This window comes from Marmota marmota, unplaced genomic scaffold (genome assembly GCF_001458135.2).
Source record: "Marmota marmota marmota unplaced genomic scaffold, marMar, whole genome shotgun sequence".
In the NCBI taxonomy this organism is placed as follows: domain Eukaryota; kingdom Metazoa; phylum Chordata; class Mammalia; order Rodentia; family Sciuridae; genus Marmota; species Marmota marmota.
Genome location: NW_026000082.1, coordinates 37,762,347 through 37,786,159, shown reverse-complemented (window position 1 = coordinate 37,786,159; position 23,813 = coordinate 37,762,347). Strand labels below are relative to the sequence as shown.

Genomic DNA, 23,813 nt, shown 5'->3' with positions numbered 1-23,813 from the left:
CACCTCTCCCACGGACCCCTCACCTCCGCGGCTCCGGCCCGCGCTCCCGCCCTCTCGGGGCTCCGCGCTAGGCTCCCAGCGGCCGGCGCCTCCTCGGGCTCCCGGGGACTGACAATGAGGGGCGGGGCGATGGTGACGTCAGCGTTCCGGGAGGCGGGGCATGTTGTGGGGGGCGGGTTGTCTTCAGGCCCCGCCCTCCCCTCCTGCTTTTCCCTTAGCACAGGACTCCACCCTCCCAAGTTTTTTTTGCCTCTCTAGGTAGGTGCCCAGGGCAGGTGCTAGGCCCCTTGGGAAATCCAAATGAAAGGCAAGATTCCCAGCTCTCTAGAAGCACTCAGGGGATTGTGAGGATTAAATGAGATGATCCATGGAAAGTGCTTAGCCCAGGCCCTGGTATGGAGTAATCACTCAACAAATACTGCTTCTGTTACTCAGGAAATGTAGAAAAAGAACCCTGGGTAGACTCAGAGGGCATGAATTCCAGTCCCCCAGCTCTAATTCATCATGTGAGCCTAGAAAAGTCCTTTCCCATCCATGTTCCCTACTTTAACCTTCTTTAAAATGGGAAGAAGCAAAGACTCTATGATCTTAGAAATCCCTCCAAGGATTTTATGACATACTTTCTGTGGGCCTACTATGTGCGAGGCACCTAGGGCCCAGAGAAGGTGAGAGGAGGACTTTGAAAGAGCTAAGGACCCACACCCAGCAGAACACAGGCCAAAGACACCCTCTTCCTGCAGATGCCCTCCCACGCACTGGCAGGCAGTGGCATCCACAAGCTGGGACACAGATGCACTGAGAGTGGTTTCCTCTCTTAGTACAGCAGCATGGTTGGTCTCTTAAGACATCTCTTGTGTAAGCTCTTTATTGCCTGTGGAATAAAGGCCAAAACCCTGGACTGGTATGATCACTTCCTACCTTTAGGTGCACACACGCACACACACACTCACAGCCTCTCTAAAGTTTATCTAAACTTCCCGCAGCACACCCACTGTTTTCCCACATCTGCCCCTTTGCTCATACTCTTCCCTTGCTGTCTCATCTCAACACACAGCCCTCCTAGTTTCTTTCAGCGAGAAGCCGGTCTTCCCTGCTCTGAATATTCAGTGGCATTGAGTTGAACTCTCACATGGGCATGGGCACATTACAACTTGTATCAAAGGAACCTCCCCTTTATTTCTTAGCACTTTCTGAAGGTCAGAAACCACACTTGTTTGTGGAGCTCAAGATCTGTTGCCAGAAAACCCTGGGGTCACATACCCATGTTCTTGTGCATACCTGTTCTCAGCCTCAGTCTCCTCCTGTGTAAAATGGAAATAATAATATGGTCCTTGTCGTGTTTGTTTTCAAATTACAGGTAATACTACGCAAAAGCACCAGGCACAGTGCTCCACAGTTGATGCAGATGTCATTCCTATTTTCAGTGTTATCACTATCATCAATACTATTTCCTGCTCCTCACACACCACACCTATGTTAATCCACCCAATCATTTCATAGTGGAAGACTTTAAGGGCCTAAACTAGGAGAGACTTGCTTAAAGTAGCCCTACAAAGCATTGCCATTGGAACAGGAACCAGTACCAGGTGGATTCTGCAGTCACATCTGAGGCCCCAGGGCATCTGTCACTCAGCACCCCTCCAAGTGGAGGACAGCTGCGAGTTCTCTCTGAAGGTTCTTTGCAGCAGAGCTGACCCCTTTCTGCCTGGTGCCTTTCTCCTCTCACGTGCTTTACAGAAAGACGGATCTGTGTTAAACTGCCCTTGGCATCTCTGCAGTCCTCCAGGAGAGCTGCGGCAAAACACTGGGCGTTTCCAGAGCACTGGGCTGTGGAAAGAAGGGAAGAGCTTTGGGGTTCTGATTAATTTCCTGCGCTGCGGACAAGCAAATAGCCGCCCTGAAATGCCTGGGCGAGTCCTCAAAGGCCCCTACCAATTGTGGCTTATTTTTAGAATAGGAGATTCAAAAATTCTACTCCCCATGAAAAGGGAGCATGACCACAGAACTGCTGCAGACACAGAAAGCCTTTCCTGAGTCCCTTCTGACACTGACTCCAAGAACTGCAAACCCTCAGAAGAGAGAACCTGCCCCCCCCCCACTTCACCACACAGGACTCCATCAACTATTTATTCATTAATTCACAGCAAAAGAGTTGGCACAGTGGGCTGGGGTTGTGCCACAGTGGGCTGGGGTCGTGGCTCTGTGGTAGACTGCTTGCTTAGCACCCACAAGGCACTGGGTTCAATCCTCAGCACCACATAAATGTAAAATAAAGATATTGTGTCCACCTAAATAAAAAATTAAAAAAAAGAGTTGGCACAGGACAGATCAGGACCACAATTGTAGCTTTACTACTGACCCATTGTTTAACCTTGCGCTTTCAAGTCTCTGCACCTCAGTTTCTCATCTACAAAATGGGAATAATTATGTACCTGTCTCACACAATGGTTGTTGAAGATTGAATGAAATAACATGAGGAAGAACTTAGTTCAGAGCCAAGCACCCAGTTCATGCCAAGACATGGTGATTGCTGTTAGAATTTCCACATGTCCTCCCAGTAAGTCCCCCATGTGTAGGCCTCTAGGCTGGAAGGTGGGCTAAATAATAGTCCTGCCCTCAAGAGACCCATCAGTAAAAGGAACAGTAGAGGAGGCTGGGGCTGTAGCTCAGTGGCAGAGTACTTGTATAGCACATGTGAGGCACTGGGTTCGATTCTCAGCAGTACCACATAAAAATTTTTTAAAAATAAATAAAAGTATTCTGTCTATTTACAATGACAAAAAAATTAAAGGAATTTTGCATGAATAGGAAAAAAAAGATGTCTACTGGATATTTTTAAGGGAAAAGAGAAAGTTTGCAGGACTCTCAGGTGTAACAGGATTCCGTTGTTGTTTATAATATATGCTTAGTCTATACATAGAAAAATGTGGAAACTATAAAGAACAAAATAGCGAGCTTTCACTTTGTTTCCTTTTGCTGTTTTTCTATGGGTGTGTATAGTAAGAACTTTGAAAGACTTTTCCAAATGCTAAAAGGGAGCAAAGGGAATAAAAATACAGCTACAGGGCAACTGTGCACACTGCCACAGAAAGTTCTGTGGGTTCCATCTCATTCTTTGTGGGGTTCCAGGGAAAGATTCTGAAAACAGAACTCTTCCTCACCCCCCCCCTCAGGATGCAGGACCCTATCAACAACTTATTCATTCACAGCAAAAGTTTTGGCAAACCAAGTTTCAAATCCCAGGGACTAGAAGAGTGTAGATCAGTGGTAGAGCAGATGCTTAGTATGTGCAAGGCCCTAGGTTCAATTTCCAGCAGCAAAAAATAATAGTAAGATTACTATTCAAATCTCAGCTACACCATTTACCACTTACTCAGTCTACCTATTTAAATACTAATCTATTCTGGAAACTCCCTCACAGACGCACCCAGCAGGGATGTAGGCATCCCTGAGCCCAGTTACCCTGACACATAAAATTAGCCCTTTCCCTCCCCTCACAAAGAATAACAATAGGTCAGCATCTTGTGTCCACTGTGCCTAAACTTGCACTTTCATTTTTCCCTCGATGTATTTCTGCAATTTAAATGTATTACAAGCAGCATGCATTTCTTCATCATCAGAAAAAAAAAGAAGGCAGAAAATCATATATAAAAAAGAATGCTAACCATGCTAGGATTGGTTCACTTTTGTTGGTCTGCAAACAATAAATAATAACACAATATGGTCGAGGCCAGTAGCAAAGTCTCATAGGCATCGTAAAAAGTGAGAGTAGGAAGGGATAAAATCACCCTCCCTTCCTTTGCTAACCCCCAAATGGCATGATTTTAAGTCCCCTCATATATCAGGGCACCCAACCCTACATGCATTTCATTTATTCATTCCACAAACATTTATGAAGTCTCTACCATATACAGAGAATCATGATGGGTAATTTACATGTACTATCTCTTAGGTTATAGGGGATCATTACTGTTATCTTGCAGATTAGGAAAACAAGTTTCTGAGAAGTAAAGTAACTTGCCCAAAGCCACAAATCTAGTGGGATCTAAACCAAGACCTGCAGCAACATCAAAGCCCAAGTCCTGGAGGAAGTGGCCTGTATTCCAAAGCTAATGAGCTGTGCTAATTAGATCAGGAGGTCATTATTGGCCTGGTAGCCCTGGGCAAGTCACTGAACTCTCTTAGCAGCAGTTTCCCCACCCATGAAGGAAAAGGGTATAACACAGATATTTTATGCAAATTCAGCATGCTGGAGGTTGAAACCCATAATAAAAAGGAAAGCCATTGTTTCTTTGGAAACTGGGTCTCACTCCTCCTTGGATCTCTTATTGCCCTCCAAGTTGGTGTTTCTCTCCATTACTGTTTAACCTCCTTAGTGCACTCGGGTCAATCTCCTTTGCTCCAAATCCATTTCATTTCCTCCACTAGACTGGGACCTCCTCAAACACAGGAATGATGCCTATTCATTTCTGATGCCTTTCAGCCCCCAGTGCAGGATCTGGCTTGCATCCCTCTATTCCTTCACTGTTATTTGTTTCACAACAAATGGCCAAGGGCCCAACATGTGCCAGGCACTACACAGACCTGGATCTTGGGCTTGGTGAAGTGGAGAGACCCGACAACTTTAAACAGAATGACTTTATATCAGTTGTACTAAGTGCCACAAGGGATCAGGCCATGTTCTGCGAGGGATTGAGAAATGCAGAGTGGGGACCTAACTGAATCTAGTAGGCAGGGAAAGCTTCCAGAAGGAGGTGGCCTAGAGGCTCAGAGAGGGTAAGGAACCTGTTCAAGGTCACAGAGCTGGTAAATGGAAAGGCTAGGATTTTAGCCCGGGAATGCCTGACTCGAATGCCCCAAGTCTTCTAGAAAGTCCTGCCTCTTACCTCCCCGTCTTTTTCTTCCTTGGCTCTTATTGGTGAGAAGGGAGGAAGGTCTGTCCAGCACTGTAGTCTCCAGTTTTGTATCTGTTGTTGAGGTTCCCCAAGAACCTGAACCCCCACCCCAACCTCTTTAGAATCTGGACCTGAACCACAGACTCCAGGCACAAACTTGTGAGTCCAACAGACCGCGCGCGTGGGGTCCCGGCTGTGCTGTCTCCTAGCCATGACCTTGGACACTCACCTACCCGGGGCCTCGCGTCTCACCTCCCCCCAGAGCGCTGCACGCCCCCGCTGTCCTCCCTCCCCAGCCCCAGCGGGGGGCCCTGCCGGCGGCCGATGGCGCCGAGGACTCGGCCCCGCGCGGCCGCCGCCCGGGCCCGCACGCTGTCGGCCAGCGCAGCGCGGACTGCGGCGCGGCGCGGCGGGCGCGTCTGCCGCAGTGACAGCTCCGCGCCGCGGCCTGGGAGCGGCGGGCGGCGCGCTCGGCCCTTCCCAGCCCGGGCAGGGCGTTCCCGCCAGCCGGCTTCCTGCAGCCCAAGGCCGGGAGGAGGGACGGCGCGGCGGGGCCGCGGGCCTGGCCGGCCTGGTTCCTGGCTTTCTCTCGGCGTTTCCTGAGCGGGACCCGCCGGGGGCTGGGACCCTGCGCAGACCTCCTTCCCCGGGAGCGCCGCCAGGAAATCGCGTCCTTGGGAACCCCGGTTCCTGCTCGGTGCCGGGAACCGCGCGAAGGCCGCGCCTCACGGCTCAGCCCTCCCCGCTGGGCGTGGGGCGACCCACTTATCCCACGAGCAAGCCAAGCCCGAGACCAAATGGCAGGCTCCAGACCCCACACCACAGCGGGATTCCAACCCCGTGATGTAAGTTCCTTGACTCCATCCGACGGACGAGAAAACCGAGGCTGCACAAAGTGAGGGCACCTACCCAAAGTCATCCTGGACACCTTACTGCCAGTAAGATAGAGCGCCTACCATCCACGGGCACTGCGCTATATGTTTTGTCAGCGAGACCTCATACTGTATGAACATAACTATGGTTCTTATTTTCAAAGTGAGGAAAATGAGAGCCAGAGAGGCCGAGTGGCTTCTTTAACATCACACAGCTACAAACTAACGGAGCTAGGAATCTTTTTCCTGTCCCCTGCTTCCAGAGCTCAGCCCATTGCACTATGTAGTTTCCCCACTATAACTTGAGTAACCTGTGGGCCAAGACCTTGACTTTGGTCCAAAGTAGGTACACAGGGATGACTATGGAACCCAGCACAGAAGCTCAAACTCAGAAGGCTGGGTATAGGGGCATCTAACCTGACTTCTAGAATCTTCAGCCAAGTGAAAATCCAATCTCTGGTTGACTATTCCCCATCACGAAGAACTCCCTCCCTCTCCCATAATATCCCTGTGGACAAATAAATTTGGTTTAAACTGTAAGTGTTCCCTTTGGTCCCTGGTTCCTTGTAAGTAAGGCAAGATCATTTCCTTTCTTATGGCCGGCCACTACATATATCCCAGCATTATTTTTAGCCATTTTATAAGCATGAATGGTTCAATAATTTTAAGTTCTTAGTGCACTGGAACAATGTCAACTATTCTCCAAAGATGTCCCCTTCCATGGATAGAATTGTTTTAGAGAGAAGCAACTCAAACTACATTTTTCCAATTTGCAATTAGGTGTGTGACTAGTTTTCACCAACAGGATATAGGCAGAGATGATGGGTGCCACCTTCAAGCCAACGTGGTTACAAATATGCATACTTTCTCTTTTCCCTCCCACCTCCTACCGGATGCCAACATCAGGATGACCTTGGAAGCCACATATAGAACGTGGCAAGGCCTTAGTCAACTTGTGTCTCTCTTAGTCACTCAACTGCATGGAGCACACATTGAACTAACTTGTATGATATTCAGGCATTGAGATTTGAGGATTTGTCTCTGACAGGAGTTAATATAACTTCATTGATGCAGGATCAGCTTGAGTTCACCATTATCCGCCATGTAAGGGAGCATCGTGTTGTTCACATGGAAGACTCTCAAAGACACCCATCTAGTGCCGACTGTGTCCAGCTGGCTCAGCGGATCAGAAAGTCTCTGTTCATCTCATTAATGTATTATGTCCTCCTATTCCAAAAAGGGTTTTGAGGTGGTTTCCACTGTAGCCTCAAGATCATTTATCAATAAAGAGCAAGAATCAAGAAGTGATGAAAGCCTGGGCAGAACGCCAATGGAGAAGGAAGGAAAGGAAATGAAATATGGACTAAATACAGCAGAAACGCTAGGCTGGGTTTTCTAAGGATAGCAACTGTGATAGAGCAAAAGCCTTGGCTCTGAGTTCCCTGGCAGTCCAAGTGAAGAAGGAACCAGGATGTGTTTCCAATTGTATAGAAAGTACTAAACATTTGGTAGAGCATACAGACCCTGGAGTCTGCTATGTCAGACCAGTTACTAGTCACATGACCTTAAGCAGTTAATGAATTTATCTGTGCTTCTGTTTCTTCCTCTGAAAAAATGGCGATGATATAATAATAAAATTTTGGATCATTGGGAGGATTAAATGAATTAAAACACATTCAGTTTGTTTGTTAGCTTGTTTTGGGTGATATTAGGTTTTGAGCCCAGGGTGCTCTGCCTGAATCTGCCATCACTTCTTTGCTTCTGGCTGGAATTCCCTGAGTTACATCCCCCCTCTCTCTTTTTATTTTTTATTCTGAGACAGAGTCTCACTGAGTTGCCTAGGCTGACCTGGAACATGCAATCCTCCTGCCTCAGCCTCCAGAGTTACTGGAATTACGCAGTGTGCCCTGCACCTGACCACCTTCAGTTCTGATAATAGACCTGGCATGTGGTAAATTGTATATAAGAATTAACTATCAGGGCTGGGGTTGTAGCTCAGTGGTAGAGAGTGTGCTTAGCATGTGCATGGGTGAGGCCCTGGGTTCAATCTCCAACACAAGGAAGGGTGAATTAACTATTGTGATGTGATTGGAAGGACCAGGCCAGTGATTTGAGAGAGACAAGTTTTCTCTGCACTAAACTCTCAGAGGAGTATATTCTATAAGAAGCCCTCACTAGACAATGGAAAGTGCCTCAGTCAGAGTGTGGTGACTAATGCTGGACCATGTTACATTCTTCTTTTATTGCCTTGTAATACAGACAGATCTTGGTATTGTATTCACTGGGTAATCAGCAGAGGCAGGGTGCTGGCGTAACCTAGGGCACTAGCATCTTTGTGATGACCTGTCCATAGGCCAGGAAAATGTAGTGGTAAGGGGTGAAGGAGTTGGTACCAGACAGATCCAGATACATTTGTTAACTTCCTACAGCCTCAGTTTTGTCGTCCATACAGTGGCAATAATAACAAATTGGTCCAGGAGCAGTGGCATACACTTGTAATCCCAGTGGCTCAGGAGGCTGACGCAGGAGTATCACAAGTTCAAGGTCAGCTTCAGCAATTTAGCAAGGCCCTAAGCAATTTAGCAAGATTGTGTCTCATAATAAAAAATAAAAAGGGCTGTAGATGTGGCTCAGTGGTTAAGTGCCCCTGAGTTCAATCCCCAGTACAAAAATAAAAATTTAAAATAACAAATAGGACCTATCTAAGAGAGTTGTCATAAAGATTACATGAAACGATGCACACAAAACATTTATCCCAGCTGGGTACAGCAGTGCACACCTGTCATCCCAGCAGCTCCATAGGCTGAGGCAGGAGGATCGCAAGTTCAAAGCCAGCCTCGGCAACGGCGAGGGGCTAAGCAACTCAGTGAGACCCTGTCTCTAAATAAGATACAAAACAGGGCTGGGGATGTGGCTCAGTGGTTTAGTGCCCCTGAGTTCAATCCCTGGTACCCCCTCAAAAAAAAAGAAAACATTTATTACAATAATTGACATTATAGGAAGCCTTTGGTATACAGACCCACAAAAGAAGGGAAAAAAATAACAAAATAAAACAGGGTCCCTCACCGGGAATCCCTGGAGTATCCAATGTTTAAAAAGCTGGGAAAAGTCACGGAATACTTCCAGCAGAACGCGGCCCTGGGCTGAGCAAAGCATCACTTCTTTGCTTCTGACTGGAATTCCCTTGGCCTCATTCAGTGTGGTGCCAGCCCAGGCTGGCCGGGTTTTGGAGTCACCCTGGCCTGAAGAGGTACTGCAGCGCCAGAGTGACCTCCTGCCACAGCCCCAGACTGCCCCTGAGGAGCACCGAGAGAGAGCCTGAATTGCTGCTTCGTTGGGTGCTCCCTAGGCACCTAGTGCTGGCACAGCTTTATACACATGCACTTCTGCAGCCCCACCAGAGCCTCAGCAGGGGATCCTCCTTCATAATTGTACTCTACATACATGAAAACTAAGGCTCAGGCCTGGGGATTTAGCTCAGTTGGTGGAGGGCTTGCCTTGCATGCACAAGGCCCTGGGTTCAATCCCCAGCACCACACACACACACACAAAAAAAAAAAAAAAAAAAGAAAGAAAGAAAGAAAGAAAAAAGAAAAGAAAAGAAAGAAAGGAAACTAAGGCTCAGATTGACAAAGTGACCTGGCTGTGGTCACACAGCCGAGATTGAGCAGAGCTGGGACCTGGCAGCCTCATGTGCTCCTGACCACTGGACTACACCCTCTAACCTGACCCAGGATCCCGTTTCCCTCCTCCTAGGCTGTTCATATCAAAGATGGTCCAGGACACACCTGCTGCTGGGACACACCTGCTGCTGAGAGGACCCAACCCTCCTCCCTGGCTCCAGGGCAGCCCCTTACCCTGTGGGAGCTGTCTCACAGCCAAACAAGTTTCAGGGGGGTGCCCGGGCTGATGAGAAGCCGCGGGTGGGTGGAAAACCAGCCTCCATGGTCATTCCCCTGTCCAGCCTGCGCCTCATCATCACACAGCCTCCTGGTTGGCCTCTGGGCCTCTGGACTTCTCCCTCCACCCCTCCCTTCAACACCACCCCATGCCTCTCAATCTTCAATAGCTCCCTGTTGCTCCCAGGTTAAAGTTCAGAGTAGACAGCTTGGTTGAGTCCCCAAGGCCCAGCCTACCTCTTCTCCAACCCTCTGTCCTCTCAGGCCCTCTTGGTCCCCAGCACCCAAAACTGTTCATAGTTTCCAGCCTCAGAACCTTTGAGCTTCACTTCCCTGTGTGGTGTGAATCAATTTGGGGGCCTAAACTGAGCTGAGAGATTGTGACCCAGTAGCCACACCTTCTGGGGTGGTGACAGAAATCACCTCCCTGCTATCTGCTGACGTCCTCTGCCCACCGTCCCTCTAAGAAGAGAATGCCAGCAACCTCTAGTTCTGTGCAGATGGCTGGGAAATGATGAGCTTATCTTGCACCCAATTCTACATGCCAGTTGCAACAGGTATGAGCAAGGTGTCAGGGAGGTGCCCAGCTGTCAAAGCCTGTGTTCTATCTTTTAACCACTACACCCATGCTATCTCCTTGAATGAGGCAGAATTCACCTCTGTATATGTCTATAATGTATACAGTTGTCCCAGTGCTAGCCCAGAGCTCGCACAGACTTCCCACCCAATCATCTCCACCCACTAGTGACAATTTCCCTGAATGAGGAAGGTGTTCACCCACTTAAATTTGTCCCTTTCCCAATGCCTCTGCGCCACCTGGTGGACACACCTGGAATGGATCAGGATTTATGAGCTCTGAAACCGACTAAAAGGTCTAGGGGATTTAGCAAAATTCTCAGTGGCAAAATTGTCACCCAAGTCTACAACCCTCTCTAAGGTCCCTCTGGGATCAGGATCTTACTATATAAAAAGGGCAGGAAGGGAATGGGTTTTACCAGCTCTGACATTCTAGGATCTAAAATGACTCTCTTAGCTGAATGAGCAGAATATGGTCCAGGAGGGCCAGGTATGGTGGCACATGCCTGTAATGCCAGCAACTCAGGAGGCTGAGGCTGAGGATCCCAAGTTCAAAGCCAGCCTCAGCAACTTAGTAAGGCCCTAAGCAACTTAGCAAGACCCTTTCTCAAAATAAAGAGTGGGGCTTAGCTCAGTGGTTAAATGTTCAATCCCCAGTACCCAAAAAAAGTCCAGGAGGGCAGGAGTTGCTGGCTCAATCACTATCCCTCCTGAGATGAGGCAGTGCTTTGTGCAAAGGAGATGATTTATTGTGTTTAGGAACTGTATTAATAGAGGCACTATATGTACAATGGAGGAGGTGACAGTCTTTCTGCTCATGTCTGGAGTGCTGTGCCCCATTTTTAAACCAAAACATTGAATGGGATATGAAGGAAGCATAATTCATTCATAGCAGGATGAACAAATGGCCGAGGAGGAGGACCTCAAAATTACTTTTTATGGGGAACGTTTGAAGGAGCCAGAATATTGACTCTGATATGTCTCAAGGGGTATATATATCGACATTTAAATATCTGAAGAGAGCATCTGGGGAAAAGGGTTTGAAAAACTAGGTGCCAAGGGCTGGTCATCAGGGAGAGAGATCTTCCTTTCTCCCAATCCATAGGGAGATTTTAGTCTGAACAGGATAAAGAACAGACCTGCATTTAATCTCAGTCTGTCCCCTATAGCTCTGTAACCTTGGCAATTTCCTTCACCACTTTAAGCCTCAGTTTTGCATGCATAAAGTGGGTATGACACGAAACACTCAGGAACTACTGTGAGGGAAAAAAATATAAAGCATTTTTAAGCTGGGCACAGTGGTGGACACCTATAATCCCAGCTACTTGAGAGGCTGAGGCAGGAAGATCACAAATTCAAGGCCATCCTGGTTAATTTAGCGAGATCCTATCTCAAAATAAAAAAGGCTGGGGATGTAGCTCAGTGGTAGAGCAACCCTGGGTTCAATCCCTAAAAGTATTTTTTAAATGCTGAGTGCAGCCAGGTGTGGTGACTCATGCCTTTAATCCCATGAATTTGGGAAGCTGAAGCAGGAGGATCACAAGTTCAAGGCCAGCCTGGGAAACTTAGCAAGACCCTGTCCCAAAATAAAAAGAGCTGGGGATGTAGCTCAGTAGCAGGGGGCCCCTGGACTCAATACCCAGGACCAGGGGCCAATAGGGGGCGGGAGGATAGTGCCTAGCGCAAACCCTAGTATCTGGATAGTTCTGGGTTAACTATGGGTAAATGACAGTATGAACAGAGATTCAAGGATACTTGGTGGGAACACTGAGGGGTCAAACACTTGGCACCTATGTGGCTAATGGTGTAAGCGAATAGCTAGGGGTGCTGGCTCTCGGGTGCCACTGCTCAGACATGAATCCTGGCTTTGCTATTTAGTTGCAGTGATACTTTGAGCAGATTAGTAGCCATTCTGAGCCTCCTTCTACCCATCTGTAAAATGGGGAACCACAGCAGTTCTTGCTATACAAAGTTGTTGGGGGATCAAGGAGGTAAACAACTGGAATGTATGTGCCACTACTCTGCTGTTGGTGATCTGATTGGGGTTGTCCTGGATGATCTTGAAGGTCCCCTCTGACTGACATCCACCTGGAACCCCTGCTCCTGCCCTTGGAAGCAAAATGCAGGGGCCCTGGTAAAGCACATAAGTACACCAAGACCCCCGGATGGGGGGGACTGCTTGCATTTGGTCTTCCCAGTGACTGTAAACCAAACACTGTCCCCTCTGTCCCTCCCAATCCACCTTCCTTTAACAGGATGAAGAGCTGGAATGACACCAGACAGAACTGAGAGGGTCGGGCAGGGCCAGGCTTGGTGGAGGACCGGCTGTCTGGCTTGAACCTGTTTCTTGCCCTTTGGTCCTGGGATGAACTGGGAGCTCCGTGAAGGATCCTTGGCCATATGGAGGACAGAAATTAGCCAAGAGCAGAGGGTGCCAATCAATTGGTAGCCCAAGGGCCAAACCTGGCTCACAGACTTGTTTTGTGGTTTGCAAGGTTACACCGAGTTTGTTTGGTTTTTAAAATTAATTAGTTCCTTGTGAGTAAACTGTGGCCTAGTCACATTTGGATTTGAAGGCTGCAGTGTCAGGTACAGTACCAGTCCCAGCCGCCCGCCTGTGAGGTCGGCACAATTGTTAGCCATGGGGGCCAGAAGAACGGAGGCAGACAGACATCGAGCAAATGGAAAAACTGGGACAGACAGCTGCCCCCGACTGATTCACAAACCTACACTTCTTCCCTGCCCCTCACAGCCATTTGGCCCTGGTCACATCCTCTTGGGGCTAAAAGCATGGATTCTGGGGTGCCACTGTCTGGCTGAATTCGGGCTCCACACTTCACTATCAGTGTCACAGGAAATTATTGATCTTCTGGGGCTTCTAGTTCCTCATCTGGAGATTTAATAAAAGGAGCAGCTTCATGCAAGTTAATGCTCATAAAATGCTTAGGGCATACCTGGGTACACAGTCAGAGCTCAATAAATGCTGGCTGTGTTCCAGGTACTAAGAGTACAAAGATCGATGAGAACCCCAGCAGGGTTCAGGGTCTGCTGCAGGGTTATAGGGCAGAGTGGCACGTGAGACTTTGGTGAGAGCAGGAGAGCTGTGTCAGTGGTGCCCAGATATTCAAACTTCAGGATTCACATTCTGGAAGGCAGAGCCCATTGCTATTTCTTTATTATTTTTTGGTACTGGGGATTGAATCCAGAGGGGTTTTACCATAGAGCCACATTCTCAGCTCTTCTTATTTTTTATTTTGAGACTGGGTCTTGCTATGTGGCTGAGGCTGGCCTCAAACTTGTGATCCTCCTGTCTCAGCCTCCTGAGTTGCTGGGATTACAGGAATGCCCTACCATGCCCAACTTCATTGCCATTTCAACTGGCCTGGGAAGCTGGACACAGGGCTACGCACCCAGCTACTTCAAGGAGGTTGAAGCCCACTTGAACCCAGGAGTTCAAGGCCAACCTAGGCCACATAGTGAGAGCCCATCTCAAAGAAAAAAAAAAAGTATATATAAATAATTTTTTTTTTCCGTAAATAAACTGTGAGCAAAGAATAGAATTGGCTGCAAGGTGGGTACCCTGCAGGTCTGCTATATTTGCCAATAACAGAAACTAGGAAAGGTCCCCAACATAGGCTTCCTCTATGACCCTGGGAAACATGTTTTGGGAAGTTTTTTTTTTTTTTTTTCCAGTACTGGGGCTGGACCCAGGGCCTCACAAGTGCCAGGCAAGCTCTTTGCCACTGAGCCACGTCCACAATCCCACACACTTATTTCTAAGTTGACCTTCATGTGACCTAATGAGTGCAATTCTCCAGAAGTGAGAGCCGAGCCTGCAGTTTAATGGTAATAATGACCAAGACCAGAAAGTGTCCCTCTCCTTGGACTCTCAGAGTGTAGTGCCTGGAGGAGGGTATCTGAAGGACAGAGGACTGGGCTGAGGACAGGCTAAGGGGCCAGCCCAGCTGACTCCTCTGGAACACGGGGGTTGGCCAGCCACTAGCCTCTTGCCTCACACTCTCACCTGCCTGGCCCAGTCCTACCTGACCAATCTCATGATAGGTGAGGCTCCAGCCCTAGGGTCAGTTCATCTGCTCCTAAATTTTTAAAGACGAGCTGGGTACAGTGGTGCATGTCTGAAAACTAAGTGACTCGGGAGGCTGAGGCAAGTTGGAGGCCATCCTGGGCGACTTAGCAGGACCCTGTCTCAAAATGGCTGGGCTGCGGATGCAGCTCAGGGGTGAAGTGCCCTTGAATTCAATCCCCAGTACCAAAAGTAAATAAATAAATAAATAAAAAGGTGATGACAAGTTCCAGTAAGGAGGTGACAAGTTGGAATCCTTACATACTGCTAATGGGAAGGCAAATTGGTATAGACACTTTGGAAAGCAGTCTGGCGTTTCCCCAGAAGGGCAAATAGAGTTGTATGTTCTAGCAATTCCATTCCTAAGTAGACACCCAAGAGAACAAAAACTTATGTCTACATGAAATTGTACATGAATATTCATAGCCTTGTTTATAGTAGCCCAAAAGTGGAAACAATCCAAATGTCTATAATTGATGAATGGATAAATAAAATGTGGTATGGCCATACAGTGGAATATTATACAGCATTAAAAAGGAATGTAATACTGATACGTGCTACACTATGGATGAGCCACTGGTGTAAAAAAAGCCAAGACACAAAAATCATTCACCATAGGAGTCTATTTATAGGGAATATCCAGCATAGGGAAATCTACAGACTGGAAATGGGTGAGGCTGCTGGGGCTGGGAGTGTGGGGAGCTGGGGGTGATACCTGGGGGAATGCAGGGTTTCTTTATGGCTGATGAAAATGTTCTATTGGTAACCGTAATGATGGTTGCAGAATTCTGTGAATTCACTCACAGCAATTAAATGCACTTTTTTTTTTTTTTTTTTAGCACTGGGGATTGAACCCAGGGGTGCTTTCCCATTGAGCCACATCCCCAGCTCTTTTTTATTTTTGCTTTTGAGACAAGATCTTGCTAAGTTGCTTAGGGCCTCACTAAGTTGCTGAGGCTGGCCTAGAACTTGCAATCCTCCTGCCTCAGCTTCCCAAGTCACTGGGATTACGGGTGTGCACTACCACACCCAGCTCATTAAATGCACTTTAAATTCATGGACTGTGTGGCATGTGAATTATATCTTGATGAAGTTGTTTTTTCAACCTTTGGTCTAGTCAGGAAGAGCTTCTGAGGAAGTGATATTTGAGCTTCTCTTTTTATAATTGGCTCAAAGTTCTCAAACAGTAACTGGTGACATTTTACTGAACAAAGAACTTTGCAACCACTATCTCATTGAATCCTCATAAAAGCCTGATGGGTTGTGTACTGACAATCACATTTAATAGATGAAGAAACCGAAGCACACAGAGAAGTTAGGTGATTTTCCCCAGGTCACAAGGCCTATAAGTTCCAGAACTGGTATGCAATCCCAGGTATGCCCTTTGGCACTGAGCCATCCTGTTCACCATTACCTGTCTGTTCTCTGAATTCCTGATCTTTCTCAGATTAGGAGGGTGATCTAAAGCAGAATGGAAGGGACCAGCCAAGCTTAGAGGAAGGTAGGGAAGGGCAGGCCAGGTATAGAGAAGAGTGGGCTGAGAGGTGTCTCTGGCCTTAGGGTGGGCAATACACTAACTCGGTTGTTCCCAAACTTTAGAGACACAGCAGTCTCCTAGTTCAGGAAGTGGGAGAGGCTTATTTAAAAAGCAGACTCTTAGCATGCATGGTGGCATGTGCCTGTGGTCCAGCTACCTGAGAGGTTAAGGTAGGAGGATTGCTTGAGCCCAGGAGTTCAAGACCAGCCTGGGGAACACAGCAAGACCCTTGTCTCAAAAATCAACAGCAGACTCTTGGGCCTCACTGTCAGAGGTTCTGATTCAGGTATCCAGTGTCAATAAGCTCTGTAGGAGATTCTGGAACAGACAGATGGTGCAGGGACACATTGTGACCTGTCCAGAATAACTTTAGGCCAGCACAAGAGTCCTCTGGGCAGACACCTGCAGCCCACCAGGCCTGCCTCTCCCTTCCTGACATCCATGTTCTTGTTCTCACTCTTCTCCCGGGGTCCCACCAAGTGTGACAGGTCTCCAAGCTCTGCTCCTGTTCTTCTCTCCATCCCGGGTTTCCTTGTACCTCCCCTTGTCCCTGCAAAGGCCTCATGGCCTCTTCCCCACCTTATCTTCCCGCCTGCCCCACGGGGCTTATCTTGGGGGAGTCTGCTCAAATGTTGTCTTTAATAAACCTTCCCTAACCACGGGCACGTTTCTTCAGAGTGTCCATAAGAAGAGAATGAAGAATAAATGAGAAAATGGATTCAGAGAGCATTTCAGACATTTAATAAACAGTAGAGGTTGTTTTTTCATTGCTGCCTGACCTTGGGCAGGTTGATTCCTATATCTCTAAAATGACAAGTACTCTCATGCCAGGCACTATATTAATTTATGTATACTATTATTATCCCTATTTTATAGTTTAAGAAAATGAGGTAAAGAGGGATTAAGAAATGGGTCCAGGTTTGCCCAGCCAGAAATTGCCAGCACTTGGATTTGAACTGAGGCCTCAGGTTCTGAGGGGTGTGTGTGTGTACTGAGAATTGGACCCAGGACCTCACACATGCTAGTCAAGTGCTGTACCACTGAGCCACATCACCAGCCCCAGATCCAGAGTTCTCAATTGTCATGCCATACTGATGCTCATTTCTATGAGCAAATATCAAGACCAGCGCACAGGGCCTGGCATATGGTGGGTGCTCAGTAAATGCTAAAAACTGAATTGAGTTGACAGTTTCTATATCCAGAGGAGTGGGGAAAATTATCCAAAGACTTGACACGTCACGATGTCTCATGCTCTTTATTTAATAAGACTCAACATCTTAAGGTCTCTATTGAGAACAGGATGTAAAAAAAATAATAATAATCCAGAAAAAAAATGAAATGCTGTTCTACTCAGAGAATGGTGGTGGGTCCAAAGCCTGTCGATCTCCGTGAGTGGAGTGATCAGGAGTTTTAACCTCAGAACATTAACATGGGGCAGGGATATTGGGGGAGAAAGAAGGCTGCAGGGTAGTCAATCCAGTCCCAACCATCCCATTCCCCTATCCCTACCTTCTGAATTTCTCTCCAAGTCACTGGACTACTCATGGATGACAGGGAAAGGAGGATGTTGTAGAAGACGTTCTTGGGTATTATTTTCTTTTTGGTAGTGGGGGTTGAACCTAGGTGTGCTTTACCACTAAGCTGCATCCCCAGCCCTTTAATTTTTAATTTTTTTTTTTTTTTTTTTTGAGACAGGATCTCACTATGTTGCTCAGGGCATCACTAAAATTGCTGAGGCTGACTTTGAACTTGTGATCAGGCTCCTGCCTCAGCCTCCCAGGCGGTGGGACTACAGGTGTACGCCACCGTGCCCAGCCTGGGTATGGTTTTCTAATCAAGATGCTACGGGGGATGGAGACTCCTCCATCCTGGCTCCAAATTCTCTTTCAATTCAGGTCACTAATCTTATCCTTCACTGAGCCCCCATAACAAATCTCAGATTGACCGGGAAGCCTTCCCTCTGAGCCCAGGGTCTTTTCTACAGAGTCAGAGAGTTTCTCACCTGAATCCGGTGGGTCATGTGTCTTTCACCCCAGAAGAACCAAGAAAATATTAGGTCAGGGGAAGTCTTCATTCAGTCCTCTCCCCTTTCACCCAGTGGCCAAGCTTTGGGTGGCTCAGAAGTCAAGACACAGGAAAGAGAACTCAGAATAATTCTGTTGATTGACCCAAGAGATCATGAATCAACCCAGTTCCCAGGGGAGGGAAAAAAAAAAAAAGTTTAAAAGACAATCCCGACGGAGTCACAGGACCCAAAAGATTGAACAAGAGTCGCCCCCTAATGAGACTCGGAGGCCCTTCGGACGTGGACCACTTTCTGGAACGCGTGGCGGAAGTCTTCATTGAACACGGTGTAGACGATGGGGTTGATGAGCGAGTTTAAATAGCCCAGCCAGGTGAAGAAGTCAAAGAGGGCGGGGTGGAGCCAGCAGGAATCCCGGCAGATGGGGAGGACCAGCGAGGCCACGAAGAAGGGCAGCCAGCAGACGATGAAGGCCCCCAGAATGATCCCCAGCGTCTTGGTGGCCTTCCTCTCCCGAGCAGCAGAAATCCTCTTGCGCTCCAGGACGCTGTCGGCGAGCCTGATCTTCACGTGGTTGAAGAAGAGCGGGGAGCCGGCTGCGTGCGAGTGGCCCTCGTGGAGACTGGGGTTGAGCGAGCAGAGCGAGGAGCCCGCGGAGCCCGTGATGAGCTGCGCCGTGGTGAAGCGCTTGCCATAGAGCGAGGGCGGGTTCAGGATGCGGTTCCTGGCGGCCAGGTAGATCCGGCCGTAGAGGATGATGAGCAAGATGGACGGGATGTAGAAGGCCCCGCAGGTGGAGTAGATGGTGTAGGAGATCTGAGACGTGTTCACCAGGCAGTCGGACATCTCCTCCTGAGCTTTGGCCTGCCGCCAGAAGAGGGGTGGGATGGAGATGCAGATGGAGATGACCCAGACCACGGCGATCATAGCAGCCGCGTGGCCAGCCGTCCGGCGCTTACTGTACTCCAGGGCATCGGTGATGGCCCAGTACCTGTCCAGAGCAATGACGCAGAGGTGCAGGATGGAGGCGGTGCAGCACGTGATGTCAGAAGACACCCAGATGTCACACAGGATTTGGCCAAAGTTCCAGGTGCGGGTAATGGTATAGGCGATGCTGATGGGCATGACCAAGATGGAAACCAGGAGGTCGGTGGTGGCCAGGGAGCCAATGAGATAGTTGGCCGGGGTGTGCAGCTTTCTGGTGTGCAGGATGGTGGTAAGTACAAAGGCGTTGGACAGGAGGGTGGCCAGCGTGATGATGGAAAGGACCACGGCCAGGGAGATCTTGAGCGCCTGTAGGATCCCTGGATCCCAGGCCTCCGGGGTTTCGGTAGTGTTCAGGGATCTGTTGGAGGCCTCCTGGGGAAAGCCTTCTACTGACTGGTTGGGCGTGGCCATGCTAGGTGGCTCACTCTCCTTGCAGACTTCCACACACAAGGCTCCTTCTTTCCCAGTCGCCTGGCCTACAGAGTAAGGTCATCTTTTGGCTTCATGCTGGTAGGGGCCATCCATCAGAACAGACCACCTTGAAAGGACCTGCAGACTTGGCTAGAACACCAAGGCCAGGTGCAGTGGTGCACCCTGTAATCCCAGCAGCTTGGGAGGCTGAGGCAGGAGGATTGCAAGTTCACAGCCAACCTCAGTAACTTAGTGAGGCCCTAAACAACTGAGTGAGATCCTGTCTCAAAATAAAAAATAAATAAAAAAGGCTGGGGGTGTGGCTCAGTGGTTAAGCACCCCTGGCTTCAACCCCAGAACCAAAAAATAAAGAAAGAAAACCAAATCGACTCCCAGCTGGTAGTTAGAGGTCTTTCCTAAAACAGATGAATCCTGGCATGTCTGGCCATTCTGGAACCTTGCCCAGCAGATGGTGCAGCCCAGTGGACACATGCTGAATTTGTTAGACAATGATCAGGGTCTCACAGAAGTGTGGGCAGGGCTCTGGGATTCTGGCTTTTGGCATTTTGGCTCTTTTCAAAGCTGGAGACATCAATGTGTTGAATAAAAGCTTCAAAATTTCCCCATCCCTGATCAGAGAAGGTTCTGGATATCAGGTTGCTGCCAGGAGTTTTTAAAACTAGACTCAAAAGAAGCGCCCGCTGAGTCAGAGAGACAGTAAATCAGCCGCTCGGTTCCCCCAGATTGATCTTGACACATCCTGAGGGATGCTTAGCTTGGTTCTGATTCCACTGAATGTTTTGAGCCTGAACAGACAGAACATTCTGGTTACCAGGACAGAAGAATGCAGGAGCAGGAAGTGGCAAAACACACGGATCGCTGTGGGTTCATCGGGAGGGCCACACGATCAGGAGCTCTGGGCTTTAAAAAAGAAAGAAGTAAAGAGTTAGGTTCTAGAAGGACAATTCTGAAGGCTGAAATTATCAGATAGAAGGACACCGTCTCTAAGGCTGGCAACAGTGACCTGAAACTGCCTTTTCAAAGGTGTCAGAGCACAGAGGAGGGTGATATGCCCACCCCCAGGATTCCCACAGGGGACAAGGTATCACAGAGCTGGAAGTATCACGGGCTTGTTGCAAGTTTGAGAAATCAGTTCTGTAAATCATGAATCAGAAAGAATCAGAAAACATCCTTCTATTTACTCAGCAATGAAAACAAACCAAACCAAACTGTGACAGGGATAGAAACAAAAGCCACCAGAAAAAACATCAGCTTGCCACAATGTATTTCTCAAGGGAGTGTATGTGTGTGGGGGGGTGTATGTGTGACATTTTTTATATTCATTTGAATTTTCCAAATTTTCTGGAGGAGCATGAATGACCCTTAAAACAAATAAATAAACAGGCAAAAAAAAAATAACAAAATGCTTTTTTGTTAAGCAAAGACGTGAACTGCAAACATTTAAATCCCTGTGCATTTTTGTGATGAAAGTTCAATTCCAGAAAAAATTTTGACTTTTTTGGGGGGTGTGGGTACTAGGGATTTAACCCAGGAATGCTTGACCATTTTAGAATTTATCTACACACACTTGAAAACATTTGATCATTAGGATTATATATGAATTTGTTTCATAGTTCGAATATTTTTCAACAATGTATCTCAAAGATTCCATCCATCACCCACTCCCACCACATCATCCTTTTCTTTTTTACCCCCTGATAATGGGGATTGAACACAGAGGTACTTTACCACTGAGCTACATTTCCAGATGTTTTTATTTTTTATTTTTATTATTATTATTTTTTAAATTTTTAGACAGTCTTCCTAAATTGCCCAGGCTGCCCTTGAACTTGTGATCTCCTGCCTCAGCCTCCTAAATTGCTGGGATTGCAGTCATGCACCACCATGTCCAGCCTCACCTCATTCTTAAGGACAACATCTTGTTCCTGGCTAAGTTTGGGAAAAGTCTGGTAGTCAGAGTTGGGAAGGCTGGCATTCCTGATAGTTAAAGGGGCAAGAGCAAAGCCCCAGAAGTCAGAAAGGGCCAGGTCTGGCCAAATGACCATGCTGGCTGAAGTGTAGAGAGCAGAGAAGCCAAAAGAGCTGAGACTCAGGACCCAGCTGGTGCAGGGAAGGGGCAGGGCACAGGGAAAGTCTGGTTTGGGCTGGGACAGTCAGGGCTCTAATCTTTGCTCTCCAGACATACTGTGCGGCCTTGGGAAAATCCCTTCTCCTCTCTGAGTCTCAGGTTTCCTTCTCTGAACAGTGGCCAAACAGTGGCCACCCAACCTGCCTCCCAGGGATGCTGGGAACTTACACTGCTCCTGGCAAGGCCGGTCCTGGGTACCCAGTAAAGAGCTGAGCAATGGCAAGAATCATTACTGTTGTACCCCCTGAGCTCAGCTCAGGGCTTTGTTAGGAAGGTCAGTCTGTCTGGATGGATTGATTTGAAAACATTCAGAAGCTAAATCTGCAATGTGATATTCTCTCCCATTTCTCAATCTTGTGGGTGCTTCATCTTAAAGATATATCCTCCTGGAGAAGGGATAAAGCTTCAATGTAAGAAAACTAATTCTAAGCTATCAACCCCAAAACATATCCGAAAATTTGAAAGATAATATATTGTTTTGTGAAACTCTTGCTACGGGTCCAGGCACTGAGTTAGTCCTGGGACGAAGAGTCACCCAACCTGTCAAGGGGGCAAGTGGTCCCCAACTTATAAATGGGCCAATGGATGCTCAGAGAGGTGATGTCACCTATCCAAAGTCACCCAGCTGGAAGTGGAAGAACTGGGTCCTGAGCTCTCAAAACTCCCACCCTTCTCCACAGAGCTGTAATTCAGGCAGAAAAGCCTCCAGGAATGGTTTTGGGTCCCCTTGGTAATAGGGGACAACAGTGGTCCTCCTGCCCTCAATCATCCCAGGCTCCCCTCCAAAGCCTCTGGCTGTTTGTCCCTCCCACTTTGGTTCACAGGGAAGATGTGAGGTCCAGTTGGACTGTGTGGAATTTTCTTCCCTCCAGACAGCCTGGGCGAGTGAGGTGCCGGCATTTCCCACGGAGGCTGCTGTGCCTGCCCACAAGCTCATGCGGTCATGGGCTCCGGGCATTCCAGTGAGCTCATCTCAGCACAAGGCGTGGGCTCAGAGAGGCCTGAGAGGCTGGCAGATGAGCAAGCCCTGGTGACATCCTGGGAGGAAGGACAGGAGCAGAGTGGTGAGGACACTTGGGTGGAGCTTCGCAGGAAGCGGAGGGATTCTGAGGCAATCCCCCTCCTTTCCTGCTGCTGTCCTTCCCCATCCTGAACAAAGCTGGGGGTCCTGCCATCATGCTGCCCATGGAGACAGACGCCTCGGCTCTGTGAGCAACTCTCTCTCTTTCCCTAGAAAATACACGTGACAGTAAGAGCCATTTCCACCCAGCGGTAGGCAAGCGATTTTTAATCTGATCACATGGTGTCAGTCAATAAGAGTGGGGAGCAAGAGGAACTGTCCCCTGCCAAGAGTTGAGTATAAACCGGGGAAGCCCTGTTAGCAAACAATTTGGTGTTATAAAACTAGAGTTGTGACAACTAACTCATGACCCAGTAGTTGCACTCCTGGGTAATGCACGGCAGAGAAGCTTCTGTGCATCAGCCATCAGACAGAAACAGGAGGATCTTGGTAGCACTGACTGTAAGCAAATCAGAAACAGCACAAGCACCCAGCAACAGCAGCATGGTACAATGTGGAACATCCCCATGATGGAGGGCTATGAGAAGCCAAACAGCATTGACAAAGCTAAACCCATCAGATGGGGATTTTCACAAACAAGACTGAGTGCCAAAGTCAAAAAGAAAAGAAACCGCAGGGAGTGGTAACGCACTCCTATAATCCCAGTAACTCAGGAGGCTGAGGCAGGAGGATCACAGGAAGCCAGCCTTAGCCATTTAGCAAGACTCAAAAGTTAAAAAATAAAAATAAAAAGGACTGGGCATGTAGCTGGGCCCCCCCTGGTTCAATCTCCAGTATTACAAAAAGAAGAAATAGACTTTTTCAAAGGAGAAATACATGTAGCAAGACCACAGGAAAAGCAAGTGATAAACTGATATTGGTTACCCCTGGACGGAAAAGGATGTGAGAATGTAATCATGAAGGGTCTTAAGGCTGTCAATAATGTTTGAATGATTGTGTGCGCGCGTGTGTGTATATGTGTGTGTGTGTATGTGTGGTGCTTGGGATGGAACCCAGAGCCCTTACACATTAGGGAAGCACTCTACCAACATGCTACATTCCCAGCCCCAATGTTCTATTTTTTTAAAAGTGGTGGTGGGTAAATGGATATTAATTATTATTCTCCAATCTTTACATATAGTATATACTTATGTGTGTATACACACTACATACATGCATACATATACACACACATACTACAAGCATACATACATATGTAGGGAATGATATGATATGTTTGTAAATGAAAACAGATCTTCAGAGATCGGAGATCAGCAGGAGAGTGGGGCAGGCAAAGAAACTGAGAGAGAGAAGAACCGC

The 23,813-nt window shown here is 48.0% G+C and overlaps 1 protein-coding gene across 1 annotated transcript in view; it reads right to left on the bottom strand.

Annotated features, from left to right (window-relative positions):
- Htr1d (5-hydroxytryptamine receptor 1D) overlaps positions 1-20,200 on the bottom strand; it is a 104,833-nt gene extending 84,633 nt beyond the window's left edge. Inside the window, exon 1 of the mRNA XM_048816101.1 lies at positions 17,866-20,200. Coding sequence (XP_048672058.1) covers positions 18,142-19,284 — 1,143 coding nt within the window. The 5' untranslated portion in view covers positions 19,285-20,200 and the 3' untranslated portion in view covers positions 17,866-18,141. The remainder of the gene's footprint in view (positions 1-17,865) is intronic.
- Positions 20,201-23,813: the final 3,613 nt, after the last annotated feature.